At 48.3% G+C, this 21,259-nt stretch overlaps 1 protein-coding gene across 1 annotated transcript in view; it reads right to left on the bottom strand.

The window, feature by feature from the left end:
• Hr51 (photoreceptor-specific nuclear hormone receptor 51) overlaps window positions 1-3,646 on the bottom strand; it is a 67,623-nt gene extending 63,977 nt beyond the window's left edge. The window contains exon 1 of the mRNA XM_075868628.1: window positions 3,577-3,646. Within this exon, the coding sequence (XP_075724743.1) occupies window positions 3,577-3,646 (70 nt within the window). The remainder of the gene's footprint in view (window positions 1-3,576) is intronic.
• Between the last annotated feature and the right edge of the window lie 17,613 nt (window positions 3,647-21,259).

Genomic DNA, 21,259 nt, shown 5'->3' with positions numbered 1-21,259 from the left:
GGCGGTGCTAAGTTCCATGTGAGTAATTCAGGGGACGAATTGCAATTTATGATTACTGAATGGACAAGGAGAGCCTAAAGGGAGCTCTTAAAATAATTCTGGAAAATATTCTGCCACGTGCGTTTTAGATGCTTCAAATGAAAGTAATGTACAACCACCTCGGAACAGAACAGCGCTTCGAGATAGGTAGCAGTGCACTTGAAGTTAATAAGTGACTTGGGACAGGTAGTAACCGCGGAGCTGATCGAACTACGAGATTGAAGTAGCTAGAAGAATAAAATTGGGGTGGAGCACATTCGGCAAGCATTCTGAAGTTATGACTGTTATTTGCCAACAACCCTCAAGAGAAACCTATATAACAGCTGCATCTTGCCGGTTACCTACGGAACAGAAACCTGGAAGCTTACAAAAAGGGTACAACTTAAATTATAGACGACGCAGCGAGCGATGGAAAGTAAAATGATAGGTGTAACCTTAAGAGACAAGAAGAGCGCAGTGTGGGTCAGAGAACAAACTGGGGTTAAGAATATCGTAGTTGAAATCAAGAAGAAAAAATGAACATGGGCTGGGAACGTAGCGCGTATGCAGGATAACCACTGGTCATTAAGGGTAACTGACCGGATTCCCAGAAAAGGCAAGCGGATGAGGGGGAGACAAAAAGTTAGGTGGGCAGATTATATTAGGAAGTTTGCGGTATAAAGAAGCAGCAGCGAGCGCAGGACTGAGTTGACTGGCGGTACATGGGAGAGGCTTTTGTCCTGCAGTGGACGTAGCCTGGCTGAGGATGAGGATGAAGTTGCTTCTAGGTTTCATCTATAGGCATTAGCTGGACCATGCTACGATGCTTCTACGTTGTAGCTATAGGTTTTAGCTAGGTGACGCTAATTTGCTTCTGTGTTGTTAGGCTTTAGCTAGACGATGAGATGTGGCTATAAGAGGGAAAAGAAGAGAAAAGTGAGGCCCGCAACTGTCTGCATCAGGGCGCGACAACTCAACAGTAGCTGACAAGGGATGGGGGGGTGAGGAGGGATTAAAAGGATAGAATTAAAGATATATATATAGAGAGAGAGATGCGCTGGGACAGCGAGCGAGGAGATATCGACGGAATAGGCGAGATAGGAAAGATGGAAACACGGCCACAGGAGTCCGAGGACGGGGCACCACTTGCGCGAGCTCTTGTCGGCGTCAGGAGATGGCGTAGGGCAAGTCCAGTAGGTCAGAGCTGCGCTGTCGTCGGAGATCGGCGTCAGGGGATGACACAGGGCCAGCCCAGTCAGCCAGAGCTACACTGACGTCGGAGATCGCGAGGGCACAACCGGTCGGAACGGAATCTAGCGAGCGAGTATCTGCTAGCTATAGGTTGCTTGTACGTTGTTGCTAGGATTTAGCTAGGCGATGCCAAAGGTTGTTCTACGCTGGTACTATAGGCTTTAGTTAGGTTATGCTAAGTTGCTTCTAGGTTTTTGCTTCGCTTTTGGCCGGCGAGTCTACGTTGCTTCTACCATCTTTCTAGGTTTTAGCAAACTAAGTTGCTCCTTTGTTGCTAGACTTTTGCTGGGCGATGGATGCTGCGCTGATTCTACATTGTTGTTAGGATTCAGCTTGGTCGATAGGGAGCGCAGGTAAGTTAGAGTTAAATCTCAGTCAGACACCACACGGAGTTCCAAATCACAGAGGCAGAAACGCACTGCAGCTGAGCTTTCGCTACTCCCATGGATGTATACGGGCACGCCCTCGTTGGTGTAGGGCTTCCATCGCTTCGGCGTCTTCTTGCAACTGCTGCCCCGCCGCGGTGGTCTAGTGGCTAAGGTACTCGGCTGCTGACCCGCAGGTCGCGGGATCAAATCCCGGCTGCGGCGGCTGCATTTCCGATGGAGGCGGAAATGTTGTAGGCCCGCGTGCTCAGATTTGGGTGCACGTTAAAGAACCCCAGGTGGTCGAAATTTCCGGAGCCCTCCACTACGGCGTCTCTCATAATCATATGGTGGTTTTGGGACGTTAAACCCCACATATCAATCAATCATCTTGCAACGGCCGCTGCCTTTACAGTTAATTACTATTCTCTCGAAGTCTTCGGCTCGTCTCTGTCGCTTCGTAGCCATTTCTTCGGCTGACTACCGCTGATTCATTTTTTTTTTCGTGGACTACTGGTGAATAGAGAGAGTTCCACAGTTTCTGGGCACATACCAGTTTACGATGACGGCAGTCTTTTTTTTTTGTAATACGTTTTACCTCGAGCTTTCATAGCTTCGCTGTTAAAAAGTAACTGCTGATTTTTGTCGGTGACGGAATGGATACCAATGGATGCGAAGGGTGCACGTTAAAGAACCTCAGGTGGTCTAAATTTCCGGAGCCCTCCACTACGGCGTCTCTCATAATCATATAGTGGTTTTGGGACGTTAAACCCCACATATCAATCAATCAATCAATGGATGCGAAACACAGCAGAGGTGTTGACGCGCTTTATAAGTGTGGGGAAGCAAATCGCTGGATCGCGCAAGGCCGGGCGAATTGGATGCCATCGGGAGAGGTCTTCAAATGCTGAAGTGGAAATATAATTCACAACTGACGATGAACGAATTCTCTTGCGCCCGTAAAATGTGTTTTTCCTCATGTTCTGTCAAGAAGTGAAAGGCGCCACGAGCGTACAGTTCACGGCTTCGCTTTTGTTGCACGTCCTATACACCTCAGATGATGCATTTCTCGTGCAGCCGCATCCTCAATTCTGCCTGATGTTCATCAGCATGCCGATCAAAGCCCCAGAGAATTAATGTACCAAAAACCTACCGGAGCATGTTATCAAATGCGCGTGCTGCGTTGATATTAGAGCTTCCTTCTTGCTCGGTGAGTCGCCCCAGAAATGGGTTGCGTCGTTACTCCCCCCCGCCCCCAAAAAAGCAAAGAAAAAACAAACAAAGTAATAGTGTGATATAAAATTATGTACGTAGCCTATTGTATTCGATATGCACAGTGCATTTCGCAGCGCGTGTACGTGTGCATACACACGTGAGAGTCATGTCATCTGAAGTAAACAAGAATTGGCCGTATACTTGTGAATCGCGCGTGAAAAGCGAGCAATGTTTCGCGACAAGACCGAACAACAACGACGTATATACAGGAGGGATAACTGTCGAGTCTATAGATGCGTTTATGACGAGAGCTTAGAAAAATTAATGACTCGGCAACATTGGCGCCTCACTGGAAGGCACTTCGTGCATTGCTGTGTAGTTGAACTTGCGGAACAGTAGTGGTACATCTTCACCGATCGTAATAATTAATAATGTAAAAAAAAAGAATCCGGAAAAGTAGACCTATTATATGTATTGTTTCGTTGTATGGGCCGGTGAATATAAATAAGGCAAACGACCTTATGATTTTATCATAGCGACAGGTGCATGGTGGTAACTAAGCGTGGAAACGATAAGCGCCCTAAATGTATGATTATGCACTTACGATTACCTTGTGAATTCATTAAACGGCTGCACTTAGTCATAACGCGCCGCTAAGTGAGTGTAATTCGAATACAGGCTGCATGCCTCACGTGCGGGTAAAGGTCGCCATTGCGTTCCCACTGACCGTGCTCGTCGGACGACGCGAGGCTGCTCCGCGACGGCGGGCTGTGGGTCCTGGTCGCGGCCGCATCCATCGAGAGCCGAGACGCTGATTTCCGCGCGCCTCGCCAAAAGCCACGCGTTTGCGGCCCCAGCCTCGCCATCACCTCGCTCTCTCCTCCCCCCTCTTTCCCCTCCTCTACCATCTCCAAAAAACACGCCGTCTCCCTCCGGCAAACGCGACTTTTCCTTCTCCCATGCCGCCGCGACAGACCTCTCTCCACCGTCGCTCCCTCCCCTCGGACTTGTGCTTTCCTCCTCTCTCTACACTCCGAGTCTGCTCTCTTCCCTCCCCTTCAGACCTGTGCTCTCCTCCTCTCTTCGAACTCCGAGTCTGCTCTCTTTCCTCGCGTGTCAAGCCGAGAGCCATTTTGCCCTCTCCCTTCTGTGCTTTCTCGATGTGGCGGCAGCACTTCGCTCTCCGAAACGCGCCCTCTCCCAATCACTGTCGTCCAGATGTGCGGCAGCGCGATTCCGGCGCTGTCGCGTGTTACGCCTTCGCCATTGTTTGTTCCCGGCTGGGCGAGCTGCGTGTATCTGATTGTACCGACGTTTGCGAGTCTCGTCCTCACTTGCTCTCTCTCTGTTTCTGTCCCGACTTTAATCATTTCCGAATCCCTCACTTCTCAGAGTTGTTGTACTTCACTTGTTTCATCTTGCCACAAGCTCTTCTTCCCTCCTCCGTTACATTTTTCTCGCGAATTCTAACAGAAGCTTCCGATTGCGTTCTGATATTTGTGCGGATTCGGTGTTTACTTCACGTGACATGATACCCGTGATTGCTGAACGACTTTAGTAAATAGCGACAACGCTGCACGTCGTAAATGTACGGTGTTGTCATTTCAATAGCTAATCGAGCGTGCGAATACGACAATCTAAACACAGCGTGACAGCAATAGCACTACGCACCGGCTAAACTGACTAGTTCAAACATGCTAATAAAGTTATATATATATATATATATATATATATATATATATATATATATATATGTGTGTGTGTGTGTGTGTGTGTGTGTGTGTGTGTGTGTGTGTGTGTGGTCCTCTTTGTAAAGTTCACCGCTTATTCTTTTATTGCTTTATGCGCAAGTCGTGACTATTGCGTAGATAAATGTGTGTAAAATTTGTTCATCGCATTCGCCATGGAGCCTATGTGATGCTGTCCTATATCATGTTTCAGTTCAATTCAACTGCCTGCCTTTTTTTTTTAGACCATGTGCACAGTTTAGGAAACCAGCCTGAACTTAAGAACGCTTGTAGCTAATATTAGGGGGCGGTCTGTTTACGAGGTCGAGTTTCGTCTAGGCTATGTTATTCCTGCTTCCTTTGTTTTAGTCATTTCTCGTGACGTGTGAGCGAGCATGGTGACGCACGAGAGCTTGACATCGTGCGAAAACAAAATAAATGTTAAATGAAAGTGTCGTTGCGGAGTACTATGATAAAACAATGTACCTTATCACGCACAAGAAAAGAAAACAAATTTATCTCGCAATACAACACAAGCATGGAAGTACCATCATAATACCAAACTATCGCGCCGCACGTTATCTAACTTTCATCTCATCGTAACATCAAACTATCGCGTTATCTAACTTTCAGCTGCTTCGACGTTATCAATGCGTAACTTCAACCGATGACCCACATAAAGCTGTAGAAACAAACATTTGTGTTAACGACATTAACAGCATGTTTCCTTACACACGCAGAGAGGACAGAATTGGACGCAGTCCAATAACATCATGCCTGCATTGTAAATCACCACGGTAACTTTATTGCCGCTGCGAAAGTGCCGCCAATTCCACGTTGATAACCTTTCACAGCGCTTTCTTCACGTGCACTGAAGCGACTTCCCGCGTCGCATTCCCGAAACAGCCGCTTCGCTTTACCACTCCATTTCGCATTTGGCGAAGCCTAACTTAGTGTGACGGGCGCTTCCCAGAATTCCGCTTGGCGCGCGTTAAATTCCAACCGATGGCGTAAAAGGCGACGCGAATGTTTCGGAGAGTTCCGCGGACTTGCACAACGGGCAACCAGAACCGAGCGAGAAACGCCGCGCCTGTCTTCGCTGGTAACCCGCGAGCGGGCGAACAGAATTCCCGAAGGAGTCGCGTAACGGTGTTAACGGGAACTGTGAGAACAAACGGAAAAGCGAGGAAGAAGTAACTTGCAGGAAAAAAAAAAAGTAGGCCTAGGTTGAGTGAGAGAAAACGCATGACCGTGCCGAGCAGTCAGAGTCAAGAAAACGCACTCTCCGAGTCAAGTGGTCAGAAAGCCTCCAACGCGGGGGTTTCACCCTCTCCCTCGACTTTTAAGAGAACACAGAGGGTGTCTGCGTCAGAGGCGGGGCGTTCCAGCCAATTGAAAGCAAATAAAGGAAAGGAAAGAAGCAGGGTGAAATAAAAGGAGGGGAGCGAGAGAAGACGTAGGCGGGGCTTGATCGTGGCTCCGCCCAACTTGGCTTCTCGCGGCACGATCGATCAACGCCAGCACGACGTTCGGGCGCGCCTTTTTCTCCTTCTGCCAAGGGGCTGCCGCGTCGCGAATAACGTTGGCACGACACCAAACTACTGCCGCCGCCGAACCTCGTTGTGACTCTGGCGCACCCCTCCCTCTCTTTGGACGCGCCACGGTCGCCTTCTCCTCTCCTTGTTGGCCGAACCCTTGCCACAATCTGTCGCCTTCCCTGCAAGCCTAGTCTTGCAGAGGCAAAGCCCGACTCGCGGGAGCAGCTCGACGCAATCCGCCACGTTACGAGTTGGGGATTGCAACTATGCGTGTACGTAAACAAGAGACGGGCGTATCGCGCTCGACTTCATCGCCCGTGCTTTTTTGTTTCCCCCGATCTTGATGCATCGCACGCGTTGGTAGAGTGATGCTTTCGAGCTGTTCGGAACCCTTATAACTGACACGAGAGCACTTTGAATTAACTCCTGTGTTCATTCTTCATTACAACTCGAACTGACCTTATTTTTCAGCTAAAAGAATGACCAGCCATTTACAGGAGCTTGATAACCTTGTACTCAAGAACCTAAAGTCAATTATATATATTGTAAGCACATTCCAAGCATTTGATCGTTCTCACTTGCACATACCCATCATCATCGTTCTCACTTGCACATACCCATCATCATCGTCCTCTCTCTTGGTGTGGTTCTGAGCGGAGCCAGACATCGCAGAATAAACGCTTCTGCTCGCCCTGCCTGCTCGCCGTACCTAGTCTGCCTGCGTCTTTCAGAGTGGTGGAGGTGCTGGGTATCAGAGTCATTCGAACGCGATGCGGTGGACGTATTGTCACGAGAGAGCGAAAGTGGGCACCGGGACAGCGCGTCGGCATCATGATGACATTTGCCAGACTTGTACGTAACTGTAAAGTCGTACTCTTGTAAGCGCAGTATCCAGCGCGCAAGACGTCCTGACATATTCTTCATTGATGAAAGCCAACAGAGTGCGTGGTGGTCGGTGATGATGGTGAAGTGCCGACCGTAGAGATACGGGCGGAATTTCTGTATCGACCATACGATAGCCAAGCACTCCTGCTCCGTGATGGTGTAATTCCGCTCAGCTGTTGACAGAGTCCGGCTAGCGTAGGCCACAATATATATATATATATATATATATATATATATACAAGTCTATGCTTTCTCAATTTACTGATGCGGTTGCTTGTTTCACCATTTTACCGTATCTTTAGGTTAATAAATCAGCCATATTATCTGCAATAAACGTGTATAAACAATTCAGCGAGCAGGCGCCGTGAAGACGGTGAGCGGACGACACAATTTTGCTCGAAAAACTCCTGCATGGGACGTTCTTCGTAGAAATAATGCGTGCGAGTCGCATATTTTGCAAAAAACGCTGCTACTTGATCAAAACGCGTTTCGTAGAGCACTGACTATTAACGCTATATCCAGCTATTACCCTCCCCCCTTTCTTTCCATCACCTCCTGGCTCGACTGGCGAAGGGGAAGAAGAACAGCGTCGACTGGTCGCACGGGCGGTCGAAATGCTCGGCCTGTAAATTGTGACTGAATAAAAGTCTATTACTGCTACTACTTAACGCTATAACGTTAAGGAGCTGGTTTAACAGACATTCCAGCGTCGTTGGTCGTGAGCGAAAAATTATCTCGCCTAAAAATCGAGAATGATGCCTGTGTCGTAGTGGGGGTCGAACCCAAATCATTCGGATTTCAGTGGGAATCAAACCCGGGTCATTTGCGGGGCAAGCGGATGTTGTATACCACGCATCCACGCACGCCGCTGCCTGTGAATACAGTGAAAATAACTTCCTCTGCTTTTAAATGCGGTCAAACTCTCATGCTTCACAAACACATGCGTCCTGTATACATACTTCACAATACACCGTGAAATATGGCAGTAATAATGCGTGGTACAAGCGTACATTGCATTGCCATCGGGCGTCTGAACATGAGACTATAATAATGGCTTCATGGTCTAAAGCCGATCACCCACTACTAAAGGCACACACGTTACTGCGCCTATTGCCTAAAGCCCGTGTGCCTGGCAAGCTGGAAACGATTTCATGCACTAAGTGTTTGAAGTACGCACAAGGGACAGGATATCGTTATCTCGTTCAACTCTTGAAGGCAAAGCTTAAAGTCCTATAATTTTTTAGATATTGGCCATGAGGGAAGAAAAATATCAGAAAGGTAGGGAGGTTAAACAGACTAAGTCCAGTTTGCTACCCTACACGGGGAGAGGGGACTAAGGGAGAAGAAGAGAGAGAGAAGGAGGAGGAGATACACATTGCACATAACACACACACGGCACACAGTTCAGGTTTCACTGGCGGTCGCACAGTGACATTGCCCTTAAGAATTGTACAAGAGCGCGTGTGACTTTCTGGGCTGAAGTACGTGAATGCCACGCTTCCAAGATCTTCTCCAGAGTACAGGGTCGATCATCCAGCCCCCTTAAGGCACACTGGAGAGTCCGGCGATCTTCTTCGAATTCCGGACAATGGCAAAAGACATGGTCGAGAGTTTCTACACAAGGGCAGTTATCACAGTTGGGTGAGTCAGCCATACCAATGCGATGACTTAATGAATTGCTGAAGGCAACGTCGACCCACAACCGACACAGCATTGTAGCGTCCCGTCGCGATGGTTTTGATGACAGCTGCGATTAGAGTAATGAAGCGAGGTTCTGTGGGTGTCGAGTGGAGTTTTGTGGAAGATTCCGATGTATAAGTGTGGTATTATGCGCGATGCGGTGAAGTTCTTTTTGACAGGGCTATGAGCAGTGTGGGTGCTCTCTCGTAGGCCCAACGGGCAGCGTTGTCGGCGAGGTGGTTACCACCAATCGCACAGTGACCAGGGAGCCATTGAAAGATTATGTCATGTCCTTTGTTCGTGGCGCGATGACAGATTTCATTGATTTGAGATACCACTTGATGGTAGTTCCCGCGTCGTAGACTTAGCATACATTGAAGGGCCGCCTTGGAGTCGCAGAAGATAGCCCACTTAGCAGCGGATTCTCGCATAACAAATTTAATAGCGACTCGAAGAGTGGTGAGCTCGGAGCCCGTAGACGTTGTGACGTGTTAAGTCTTAAACTTGACGGTGACTGACCGAGATGGAATCAAAAAAAGCGCCCGTTGAACTTCCCGAGACTGAACCGTCGGTATATGTGCGAGTTTGGTTTTGATATGATATATGCAAGAGGTCCAATGAGATCTGCTTGAGGACTGCAGATGCAGGCTGCAAATGCGAATGTTATGCCAGTGTACTCATTAGCCGACTCACCAGCTTCACTGACACTCGGTTCAAGTCATGACTCTGAGTGAGTCCGGCTGAGCAATATGTTGGTGAGTTTCGTCCGAGTGAGTCTCGTTAAGGAAAATTTTGGTGAGACTAACTCCGATTGAACTCTCAGAGGAAAATTCGTTTCTTGAGTGAGTACCAGTGAGTTCCAATATTTTTTAGGACTTATAATAGAGAGATTTGCGGCCAGAAAAGAGGAAGGGAGAAAGAAAGTTAGAGAAAAGACAGCTATGTTGACAAGAGAAAATTTTCGGTATGCTGCTCTGTACTAGGAACGGGAAAGGGGGCGAAAGAAGAAAAAGAAGTAGAGAAAGTGCGGTTTACTTACAGAAGTGCAGAGGTCAGCCTGAGTGATACCATGCTCTAGCCTGTCATTGTACACAAGGAAAGGTTAACGGGGAGGAAAAGAGTTAATGAATGATGGTGATTAGCTATAGAGTGAGGTGAGTATATGCAATCCCGTAAAGTTGGGTAAAATGGCATAGCCATACATCAACTACAGTTGCTTGTAGGATGGCGACGACAACTCTAAATTACGGCCACAGTTGCGCGTTGGCCTTAGGCCAAGGGCCCAACACAAGTTCATCAGTTTTAATAAACGATTACGAAATCATTCCCTTCAGAAAATCAGTTTATCGCTCACGTGCGTGTTGTGGGTATCGACAAGATATTACTCAAGTGCTTTTGGCACTTCACATTGGCTAAAATCAGGAACCTGCAGTGTTGCTGTAGCCGATATCGTGCGCGTGACGTGTTCAGAAGGCACAACAAAACGAATCCAGTGAGTTACACTTGCGATATGTCCCATTAGTTTAGGAAGCGTTGGCTTTTAATGGCAGTATACAACATCGACAAGAGCACTGCATAAACGCAACACATCACCGTAGTCGCTGGACTGTCACAACGCGTGGTTCACTTCGGTTTTCCTAACCCACCGCAGAAACGCCATCATAGCGGCTCGCGTTGAAGCCCGGCTAAACCAGTGCCCTAGCAATCTTGTCTTCTACCAAGGGGTGGCCACTCTAACCACCCTGAGAGGGCTGCTCTTTCAGCGGGCAGAAGAGAGAGAGAAAGGCAGGGAGGTTAACCAGGTCGCAACCGAGTTGCTACCCTAACAGGAAAGATCAAATAGGACGAAAATGACAGAGAAGAACAAGAAGAAGCAAAAATGTTACACCATACTCCCAATAAAAGGAACCATGAATAAATCGTCGCATGGTTCGACGTAGAAAGTTCCGTTCATCACGGGCACCGTTATCGAAGAGTGGAGAATAGGACAATTAAAGTGGTTATTGGAGAATTCACCGTCTCTTGCTGTTACTCGTCCCGAACTTATGTTGGAGCACACCACGCGGGAGCGCGCTCGTTCATCGCGTGTCTGCGGAATCTCGTTTTCCAATGCCATCACGTGATTACTGAGAGAGAGCAAGGGGAGAGAGGCCACAGCCTCTTACAGGGCCACTTAGGCCGCGTTCACACTGAGCATTCCGGCTGCCGAAAGTGCTCCGAATCCGGTTCGGCCGCGGCGAGATCCGCCGAAAGGGCCCTCTCCGCGCCGATCGCTCTCGGACCAATTTTTGCGGCGTCTGCCGCTGAATCGGTCACCACGGACCAATAAAAGCCCTAGTCAAGGAATTTTGAAAAATGGCGGCCAAGCCCTACTCACTTGTTATGCCGCAGTGCACGTAGTGAATGTTGAAACCAACGGGAGTTTAACCTACTCTGTGTCTACTTCGCCTCGGTATTTCGTGAAAGAGGTGACCTAGCTTGCTGTTGGCGTGACCGAGCTTGTTCAACACCACCTAGACTATTCAATAGTCTAGGTGGTGTTGGCTTGTTGTGGTCTTGCAGAGCAAAACGAACCCACCAACGCCGCTGGCGTCGGTGGTTTTCCTGCTCTTCGTTCATTACAAGACAGCCACTTGCCAGCAAAGTAAGCAGTACTGTCTTTTCTTGCTTCTTGCGTACAAGAATCGTCGAAGTATACACCACCGGATAGCGTAGTAGCGTTTGCGAGCCACGACAACAACCGGGTGACAGCGCATCCATCCCGCGTTCGCCCCGTAGTAGATGGCATATTCGGCGGCGCGGGGCGCGTCCAGTGCCAACAACGCTGCGTTTCGGCGGCAGGGGAATTTCGGTCGCTGTAGAAATCGGATGTTTCAGTGTGAACTAGGCAGTACGCCGGCCCGAACGCGCTAGCACATGCGAGCGCGTGCTAACAAGGATACGACGAGTTGGTTCATCGCGCGTCGGCGAAATCTCGTTCGCCAGCGCCATCACGTCGATTGCTGAGAGAGTGTAAAAGGGGAGAGGCTACAGTGTCTTTACCCGGTCTCTTACACAGGTCGGAAGGCGCTAGCACGTGAGCACGTTCTGGCAGTGCTTGGAACAGCTGTTGCGCGTGCGCAGTAAGACTGGTTACGCACACAGGACTGAGCTTTACCATAAGCTGCTTCGTATCTGAAAGAGGACAACGAATAGGCTCGCATGCATAGCAGCGATCACCGCGCATAACCAGGAGGTGTAAAACTAATATTGTCACAGACTACGGTCCGACTTCGACTGTCTTAAAAGTAGATTGTAGTCCATGCATGATACTGATGAAGGCTTGCGAGGACTGGGATAAAAACGATAACTAATACACATAGTTAATGCATGAATACGAAATTGACTGATAATGCTAACTGACAGTTCCCGACTCCCAAGAATATACAGAGGTTGCAAAGGTGCCCAAGGGACCTCTCGCGCAGCGGAAATTCTCTTAACACACGAAATCCGCGTGCCTGTGTCGAGTTCGTTTTTACTGGATTCCCTAAAATTCGCCCCGCACTGCACCACTTTTACCTCGCGTTTCTATTTTTGTTCTGTCTCGCGTGTAGCTATCAGTTCCCAATCACTTTCGCGAAACACTTAACCGCGCGAACGACCCACCGATGTTCCCGTAGCGTCTGGCCGCGTGGCGCACTGACCCCCACAGGATTGCAAACTCGCGCTTCGCCGCAGAGGACCTGCAGCTTCGCAGAGGCGGGTGTCAGTGACGTCGCGCTGTGGGACGTCTCCGGGATCGCCCCGCGAGCGCCCCGCGGGGCGCCGTCACCGAAACGCGTTCAATTTCCGCTCCGACACGTGCCGCTGCCGCTAGAGGCGCGACGCAACACGCCGCTTCGCGTCGGGGGACGCGTGCCGACAGTCGCGCGACTTGGTACGGCTCATTGCACAGGCACGCTTGCACAAGCGTTACATACATACATACATACATACATACATACATACATACATACATACATACATACATACATACATACATACGCACATACATACATACATACGTACATACATACGCACATACATACATACATACATACATACATACATACATACATACATACATACATACATACATACATACATACATACATACATACATACATACATACACACATACATACATACATACATACATACATACATACATACATACATACATACATACATACATACATACATACATACATACATACATACATACATACATACATACATACATACATACATACATACATACATACATACATACATACATACATACATGCGTACATATATGCTTGTGTCCGCCGCGGGACACGAATTAGAGAGCGCCAGATGTGGTGCAGGTGACACGGATCGCAATTCAAATGAGCGACAGCTTGCTGCTGCGTCAAAACGACGGCGCGCCGCTGTACACTAGTGGGAAGGTCTTTTTTTTTTTTAACGGCTCAATATTAACGCGAGAGCGTTGAAGAGCTCGTTTCGCAGAAATACTGTCGTCGGTTTCGACAGTGGCGTCTCCTTAGTTGGGGAGAGAAAGAGCAGCGTTGGCCGTGGGCAAAAATTGAAGGTGGTTGCTATAGTGAAGATGGGAGCCGAGAAAGCGTTTGCACTTTGGCTTTCCTTGCGGCACAGTTTAGGTCGCCACCGAGAAGTGAGGGCAGGTTAGCGATCGGAAAGGCGATAATATCAATAGTAGTGATTGATGCGGTTTCATTTACCTAATGCACGCTATGGTTATGAGGGAGGTCGTGGTGGAGGGCTCTGGAAATTTTGACCACCTGGGATTTTTTTAGCGTGCACATAAATCTGCATACACGGGCATCAAACATTTTCGCCTCCAACAAAAATGCAACCGTCGCGGCTGGGATTCGATCCCAGGAATGTGACAGTACGTGTGTGCGTGCGTGCGTGCAGGTACTGCTACCGCTCTCAGCTCTTGAAAACGAAGCTTAAGAGAGAGAGAAAGAAATAAACGTTTATTTAGAAACTGTGTTCCGAGCGAGACCCAGTGTCACCCTAAGGTGGGAGGGTTGCCTAGTCCAGGAACCCTCTGGCTTCGACTGCCCTCTTGACCCTGGCGACGAGTTGTCGCTGGTCTGCCAGGTCCTCGAGGACGAGCTTGGCCTCCCACGTTTCCATTAGGTGGTCGTCGTTTATTCTTGGGGCTTGGTCCCGCTCCAGTTGCACATCGTGGTTTGCATGGCACTGGCATTCCAGGAGCAAGTGTGCCAGGGTACGCTGCAGAGCTGGTATACATGGTACCCCATTTTCTTTCGGTTAGGCAGAAGGATGAGTGGCAAATTTGAGGACGGTTGAATAAACGTATACACTAGTGCTGTATTATTCATTCTATGGTAATAGGACGAATCGTGCAAGGGAAAAAATGGGGTGTTAACTATGTCTCTTGTAATTCCAAACATTCAGTCAGCAGTAAACGTGTCGTGACATTTCCGGTTGTTTGCTACGCAGTGCATGGCAGACAACAGTCACACTGCACCTCGGTTTCAGCTGCGACTATGAGAATCCACGTTTCCGGAAAGGAACCCTTTCTCTTAAATACGTGTGGCATTTCTGGGCTCCTGCCTCACAGTCGTTTAAACCAGCAAACCGGCATGCGATCTAACCACTAATTACGTTGCATGTATATTGCATGCCAACAAACACACACGTTATTACGTACATACATGCATCCCGACCTTACAGAGCATGCAGTCAGTCCTTCGACGAAGTCGTCACGAACACTTAACATACGAGGTTGTCAAGCTTCTTCACCACGTCACAGAAACAGGCCATGAGGTCAATTTTCAGTGGTTACCTGGTCATTGTGGGATTGGTGGCAATGATTCCGCAGACAACGCGGCTCACACATTCCACCAAAAAGAGCACACCTTTCCGATTCCTTTGTCAAGGACAGACGCTGCAAAGCAACTTTGTCACCTGGCACGCAGTCTGCGTCTGCTGGAGTGGAACACCCCAAGCATAAGACATACGAGACTCTACCAAATAAACCCTCGGCTGGAACTTCGACCTCCATCCGGACTTCGTCGACGTGAAGCTTCGCTTTCTTGTCGCCTTTGGTTGGGGGTTGTCTTCACAAAAGCATATACAACCCTCATTGGATTGACCGACAGTGCGGAGATCGACGTCAGCGGCACCGAAGAAAACATCGACCATCGGCTATGCCGTTGCCCTCGATTTGTCTCTGAAAGACAGAAGCTTTCTGACGCATTGCGACAATTTCGGTCGATCGGCCTCTCTTTATGCAGATGCTACTAGAGCACTGTCCTCGTCTTTCGTCGGCTCAAAAGGCAGTCAAAGACGTCTTGTGCTTTTTGAGGACTACAGGCCTATGCGAACACCATTAACTTTTGTGTAGTGCCACCGCTGCATACGCGTCAACCCATTGACTGACAACCTTTTTTTTGTCTCTTTCTCTTCTCTTTCTCCTCTCTCTCTCATCTTTATACTCTCCCTTCCCATTCACCCTGCGTAGGGTAGCAAACGAGGCATGTGCCTTGCTAACCTCCTTGCTTTCTCTCTTGTTGTTCTTGTCCTCCTCCTCTAATCAATCCTAAAAAGAGGTCGTGCTAACAAATGTGCATTGGTTGAGATTACTTCTTTTAAGCATTAATACGAAACAGTTTTTTTCACTTCACTTGAAGTGTCCGCCTCGGCGGGACAGTGGCTGTGGCGCTCGGCAACTGACCCGCAGGTCACGGGTGTGATCCCGGCCACGGCTGTCGCACTTCGATGGAGGCGAAATGGTTGAGGCATGTGTATACTTTGCGATGACAGTGTATTTAAAATAACATTACATGGTCATATTTTCGGAGCCCTTTAGGGAGGAGAGGAGTGATATTAAATGAAGAAAGAAGTGAGCCCCGTAACTGTCTCTCCGGGGGAGGACACCTCAACAGTAGCTTACGTGGGGGTGGGTAAGGAGGGATTAAAAGGTATAGAGATAGAGATAAAGGAAGGAGAGAGTGAGGCGCAGGGCCAGCGAGAGAGGGAAGTAAGGAGAAGATATGAAAGATGGACACGGTCGAAGGAGTCCGAGGACGCGGCACCACTCGGCGAGAGCTCTTGTCGGCGTCATGAGATGGCGTAGGGCGAGCCCAGTCGGCCAGAGCTGCGCTGTCGTCGGAGATCGCGGGGGCACAACCGGTCAGCGCGAAATCCAGCGAGCGAATCGGAGCCCTGTACCAAGGCGCCTCTCATTGTCTTTTCGCGGTCTTGGGACGTGAAACCACAAATAATATATATGCATAATTAGAAGGCGCCGGTCTTTCTTCATTATAATGATTTATTCATTTTTGTTTAAACTTACGTTGTTGTTGACCACGAGCAAGTGACGTGAAATAGAACAATGTTAATATTAAAAAACGTTTATCTCTCAACAAGGAACTTGTTGACATTGGGGAATTTAGAGATTAGTATGCTGCGAAGGTAAATAAGACAGAAACCTTGTGGCAAAAGTGTGATCGCGACTTTCTGGTCGGCAGTCAAACACCACAACCGCAAGAAAACTGTGGCAAGTGTTGAAAGACCGTATCTAAAAATAAAAGAAGTTGCAATACAGCGTGTCATTATCTCTGTGTTTTAAGTGCATACACCGTTTCATATCCGTCATCATTGCATGTACAGTCGGCAGCAAGCTCAACACATGCCCCACTGCGATGGTCTATAGTGACTAAGGTACTCGGCTGCTGATCCGCAGGTCGCGGGATCGAATCCCGGCTGCGGTGGCTGCATTTTCGATGGAGGCGAAAATGTTGTAGGCCCGTGTGCTCAGATTTGGGTGCACGTTAAAGAATCCCAGCTGGTCGAAATTTCCGGAGCCCTCCACTACGGCGTCTCTCATCATCATATTGTGGTTTTGAGACGTTAAACCTCACATATCAGTCATCAAGCAAGCTTAACACGAATGTTCCCACGCGTGACCTACTATACTTTGATTGATGCCAGCCGTGAAGCTCTGGGCGCTGTGGCCGAAATAATAACTCGGTATGCTTGGATAGTATGTCGGCATGTATGGGTAACATTCCGGCCACAGAACCCAAAGCTATACGTGGTGGTAGCGTCAATCGAAATGTTTCAGGACACGCTGAGGAGCGTTCTTCTTAATCTTGCGGACGAGTGCACACTACGTAAAGGTTTATTTCGTGACACCTCAAATAAGTGATCATACTAGCTGAAAAGTTGAAACATGATAGTTCTGTAATCATTCCAGGATTACGAATGTACTCGGATGTCAATTCAGAGGAAATTGGTTTAATAACGCGCCGCGAGTAAGTGATAGTTATACATGTAACGTTATTAACTACCCGTACCTCGATAAATATACGGCTAGGAATTCAAGAAGTCATACACCTGGCCTGACTAGGGGTCTATGATAGTTTTAATTATGTATAAACGATTTCGTTTCGTAACTAAAGTAGGTATACCGCAGTTGCTGCGAGTGATCTAATCAGCCATTGGTCTAACGAGGCCGCGGAGACATACGAAGACATTCAACGCGAAATGAAGTATAAGGGGGGCTCACTTCTTAATTTATTGCTAATGTGCAAAACGTTCACGTTTTTTTTTGAAAATACCAGTATTAGTGCATGGGAACTCCTGTTACCGTTGCCCAAACATTGTCAAAAATGTGAGTTGCATTTTTGTGAAATTAGTTCGTTATTTCAGCTTGTATTTCATTTTATGTGTATGGTCCATAAATTCTACGTTTTGTAGGTATGTTCAGCGTGTGTCATTTGTTTCCTCAAGTCAAGAACATTCCACGCGAAGAAATACAACGTACGGCTTTAGAATTTCGACAACGTAAGAGATTGTAAAGAAATCACGTGCCAAGCCTTCTCAATAGAGAAGAAAAATAATTACATGCTTTCTTACGGCTTAGTCAGTACAGTATATCGTAAAAAGAAAAAGTGAGATATTAAAAAAAGAACAAAAAAAAACAGGGATATAGTTGCACCGGACTACGTAGCAAAACTTATGCTATAGTGTCTTTTTTGGGACTGATCTCGCTGTCATGTTACCGTTGTTTATGCACGCGTGAATACAGTTCAACTCGCTCCCTGTCCAGGGGTAAAAAAGAAGGGGAAGAATAGAGGACGTGAACAAAGAGGTAAGAACTGTCCGTGAAAGAACGAACATGGCACTGACACGTACGCTGAAGCTTCAACCGATATCTTTGTGCGCATGCTCGAGCAATCACTATGGCAGGTGCGTTCAGAACGTTTTGATCGTAAAACGCTGGATGCTCCATAATATTGGCCGATACGAGCGGTTATTCCTCTATTTTCTTTTCTCTATCAAAAGAGCGGCGTATGGCCGCTTGTTCTTGCGCTGCTTTGATGGCAGACGCGTTGTTCCGATGCAACCGCAGTTTCGTAGGCGCGCGTATGCCAACCTGTAGCGTCAATATTTTACGCGTACGAGCCAAGCGACTGAACACACTTCTTTGTCTGCCGCCTCTTGCAGAAACGACGCGTTCCATCAGAGCTGGTATATACGATGGTGCGATTCGGCTGTGGCGGTGTCATATATATATTCTGTATACAGAATGCACGAAAATGCAACAGTGACTGTGGCTGATGAATTAGCGAACGTATATAGGGGCATGAAGTATGCACAGACTTGTTTGAAGGAACACTTCGGGTCGAACACAGCCGACTAGCCCGATGGCAACTACGAGGTTCTCGACGGAAACAATAGGGACGACAGCCATATCACGATCCTCGAGTGGCCCTTGCGCCATAAAACACATCATCATCATCATCATCATCGTCATCATCATCATCATCTTGATATAGTGATGATGACCATCATCACTATAACATGACTACAGTGTTCTACACAACTTGATATCCAAGATGCTTACCACCGCGTCACTCTCATATATCTTTCATGAATTGTTTCTGACGAGTTTGACCACTTACTCAACTGCTGACCTGAAGGCCGCAGGATCGAATGCTGGCTGCTACGGCTACATTTTGATGGAGGCTAAGTGCTACAGGCCCGTGTATTTATTTTTAAGTGCACGTGAAAAAACCCCAGGTGGTCTAAATTTTCAGTGTCCTCCTAAACGATGTCCCGCATAATCTGATTGTGGTCTTGGAACGCAAAACCCGAATAATTATTAGGGAGTTTTAAAATACCGTTTGCAAGCGTTGCGGGCGTTGTGGGCGAAGCGGGTGCGCGCCATAAGAGTTTGAGAATAGCGTTTGCCCTGCTGCGAACCGCAACGCACGACTGCAGCGATACCGTAGCCTCGAAACCAGCGTTTGCGGGCCACATGCGAGCCGCCATCACCGCACGCAATTTAGGTTTTTTTTTTTTGCGTGCGGTCCGCGAACGGTGACTCGCGTTACGACGCATGCGCAGTGGCAGCGACCGCACCGCAAGGGTTTGCGGTGCGCTATTCTAAAACTCCCTATTAACACGACTGCTTGCTCGCTTGGCGTTTTCACGTATTTGTTGTTTTATGGTTAATCGAATTTTCCAGTTCCCGTTAGCTTCACAGGTCATTATATTAAACATCCCTCAGCCCGGTTCGTTGCCAATCGAGCACCGCCTGGAGGAAGATAATCGGTCATCATCGTCAGCAATATACCAGCGTGACAACGAAATGCTGACATTGCAGCGGCATGGCCTATCGCTAGTCGGGAATCCTGCGCAAATCAAACTGATGATTATTACAATGATAGCTAATTGTGCCTTATGTTACGATGGCTAAAGATGACCAAATATGGCCTGTCCACTGCAAAAATTTCGAGTGAAAGCGGGTTTCTCTAGCGGTTTTCCATGTCGAACAAATACGAAGACGCCGGCGACATCGATGAGAAAGTGACAGTGAGAAGCGATGATTACAATGATGACGATCTTGACGCCGCAGCGATAAACGCCCATAACAAAAGCCATGACAAACGTAACTGCCACGGCAAAAGTATAGTCTTTAACAACTATTTTCGCGAAGATTAGTGATGAGGATGTGTTATGGATAGGAAAAGAGCTAGAGTGATTGGGGCCGGATTCCGCGAGTAAGAAAAGCCGGCGGAGCAGTGTGCAAAAGCGACGCGGTCTCGCTGCTGCGCCCATCATGAGAGCCGTCGAAGTCGTTGCTTTTTCTTCTTCTGCTGCTTCCACCCCTGCGCCACTGCTCGATGCAATTTGCATATCTGTGTAGAAGGGGAAGGGTGGGGGGGGGGGGGGGGTTACGCTTGGCTCTGGCAATCGGCGCGCGCGCAAGGCACCAGCGGCGGGAGTGGCGGGGTCGGTTCAGCTTCCGATGAGGCGCTTGATCCGTACGGTTAATCCGAGCCGCGCTCTGCCACCTGAGCTTCGAAAGGGCGCCGGGGCCAAGAGCCTTCTCGCCGCCCACCGACCCTGCACAGCACGTGCCGGAGCGCGCATGCGCCACAGCGACCATGATGGCTCCCGTGGGATGTATGCGCGTTCGCAGAGGGGGGAGAAAGGGAAACTATAGGGACATTCCTTCTTCGCTGGGGAAAAATTAAAAAGAAAAACAACTGGCCTTTCTTCCTAACGCTCCACCATTCTTGCATTCTTACAGTTGCTTTTCTCTCTCTCTCTCTCTCCAGCAAACTTCGTTCTTACGTCTCACCCTTATCTATCTCCCCTCCCATCACCAGGTCAGTAGCTTGCCGTCCTCCTCTCCCATCCTACCCTTCCCTCTATTCCCGAAAGCTCCTCAAAGTGCTTCGCCGCGCCACCACCCCTCAACAGCCAGTCCACTTTTCGCTTCGCTGAGGAGAAATTAATTCGAACGTGCAGTTTATGCATTTCGTTTCTTCTTCGTCTCCTATGACGCACTTTTTTTTTCTTAAAATTTATAGCATCTTTCTCGCTGCACTCGTTTACCCAGATGGCACGCTGTCTTCTTACATCGAAGGCACAATGAATATAGGAGGAGGGGGGGATACTACCTTTTTTTTTTCTTCTGCATCGGGAGCCGCCTCTTTGCTGTCAATTCACAGCTGCTCTGTTCTTCTTCATATCTTCGGCTTCGAGGACTTCGCACTGACGCCCCCATTTTCTGCTCCTATTTTTATATATGCCCGTCGACTTTTCCAATTTCGCCTTTTTTTCTTCTTCTTTTCCCCTCATCGAACGATTTCCATAACGAACAAGCCGGTTTGTGTCGAAGGAAGACGCTGGGATCTCACGGCAGTAGTGTGGACCTGCAACCATTCGTTCGTCCTTTAAGTTTTTAATGTTTCAAAGTAGCCCCGAACACGTGCGCTGTACCACTCAGCAGTGCTCTTTTGAGATATGCGAAGTTTAACGTCCCAAAACCACCATATGAATAAAAGAGGCGCCGTAGTGGAGAGCTCCGGAAATTTCGACCACCTCGGGTTCTTTAATGTGCACCCAAATCAGAGCACACGAGCCTACAACATTTTCGTCTCCACCGAAAATGCAGCCGCCGCAGCCGGGATTTGATCCTGTGACCTTCCGGTCAGCAGCCGAGTACCTTAGCCACTAGACCCCCGCGGCCGGGCAAAAGTGATGCTCGAAGAGCTTGTTGATTATA

Source organism: Rhipicephalus microplus, chromosome 1 (genome assembly GCF_043290135.1).
Source record: "Rhipicephalus microplus isolate Deutch F79 chromosome 1, USDA_Rmic, whole genome shotgun sequence".
Classification (NCBI taxonomy): Eukaryota; Metazoa; Arthropoda; class Arachnida; order Ixodida; family Ixodidae; genus Rhipicephalus; species Rhipicephalus microplus.
Note: the sequence above shows the minus strand (reverse complement) of the source record. Positions and strands in the feature narration are given on the sequence as shown.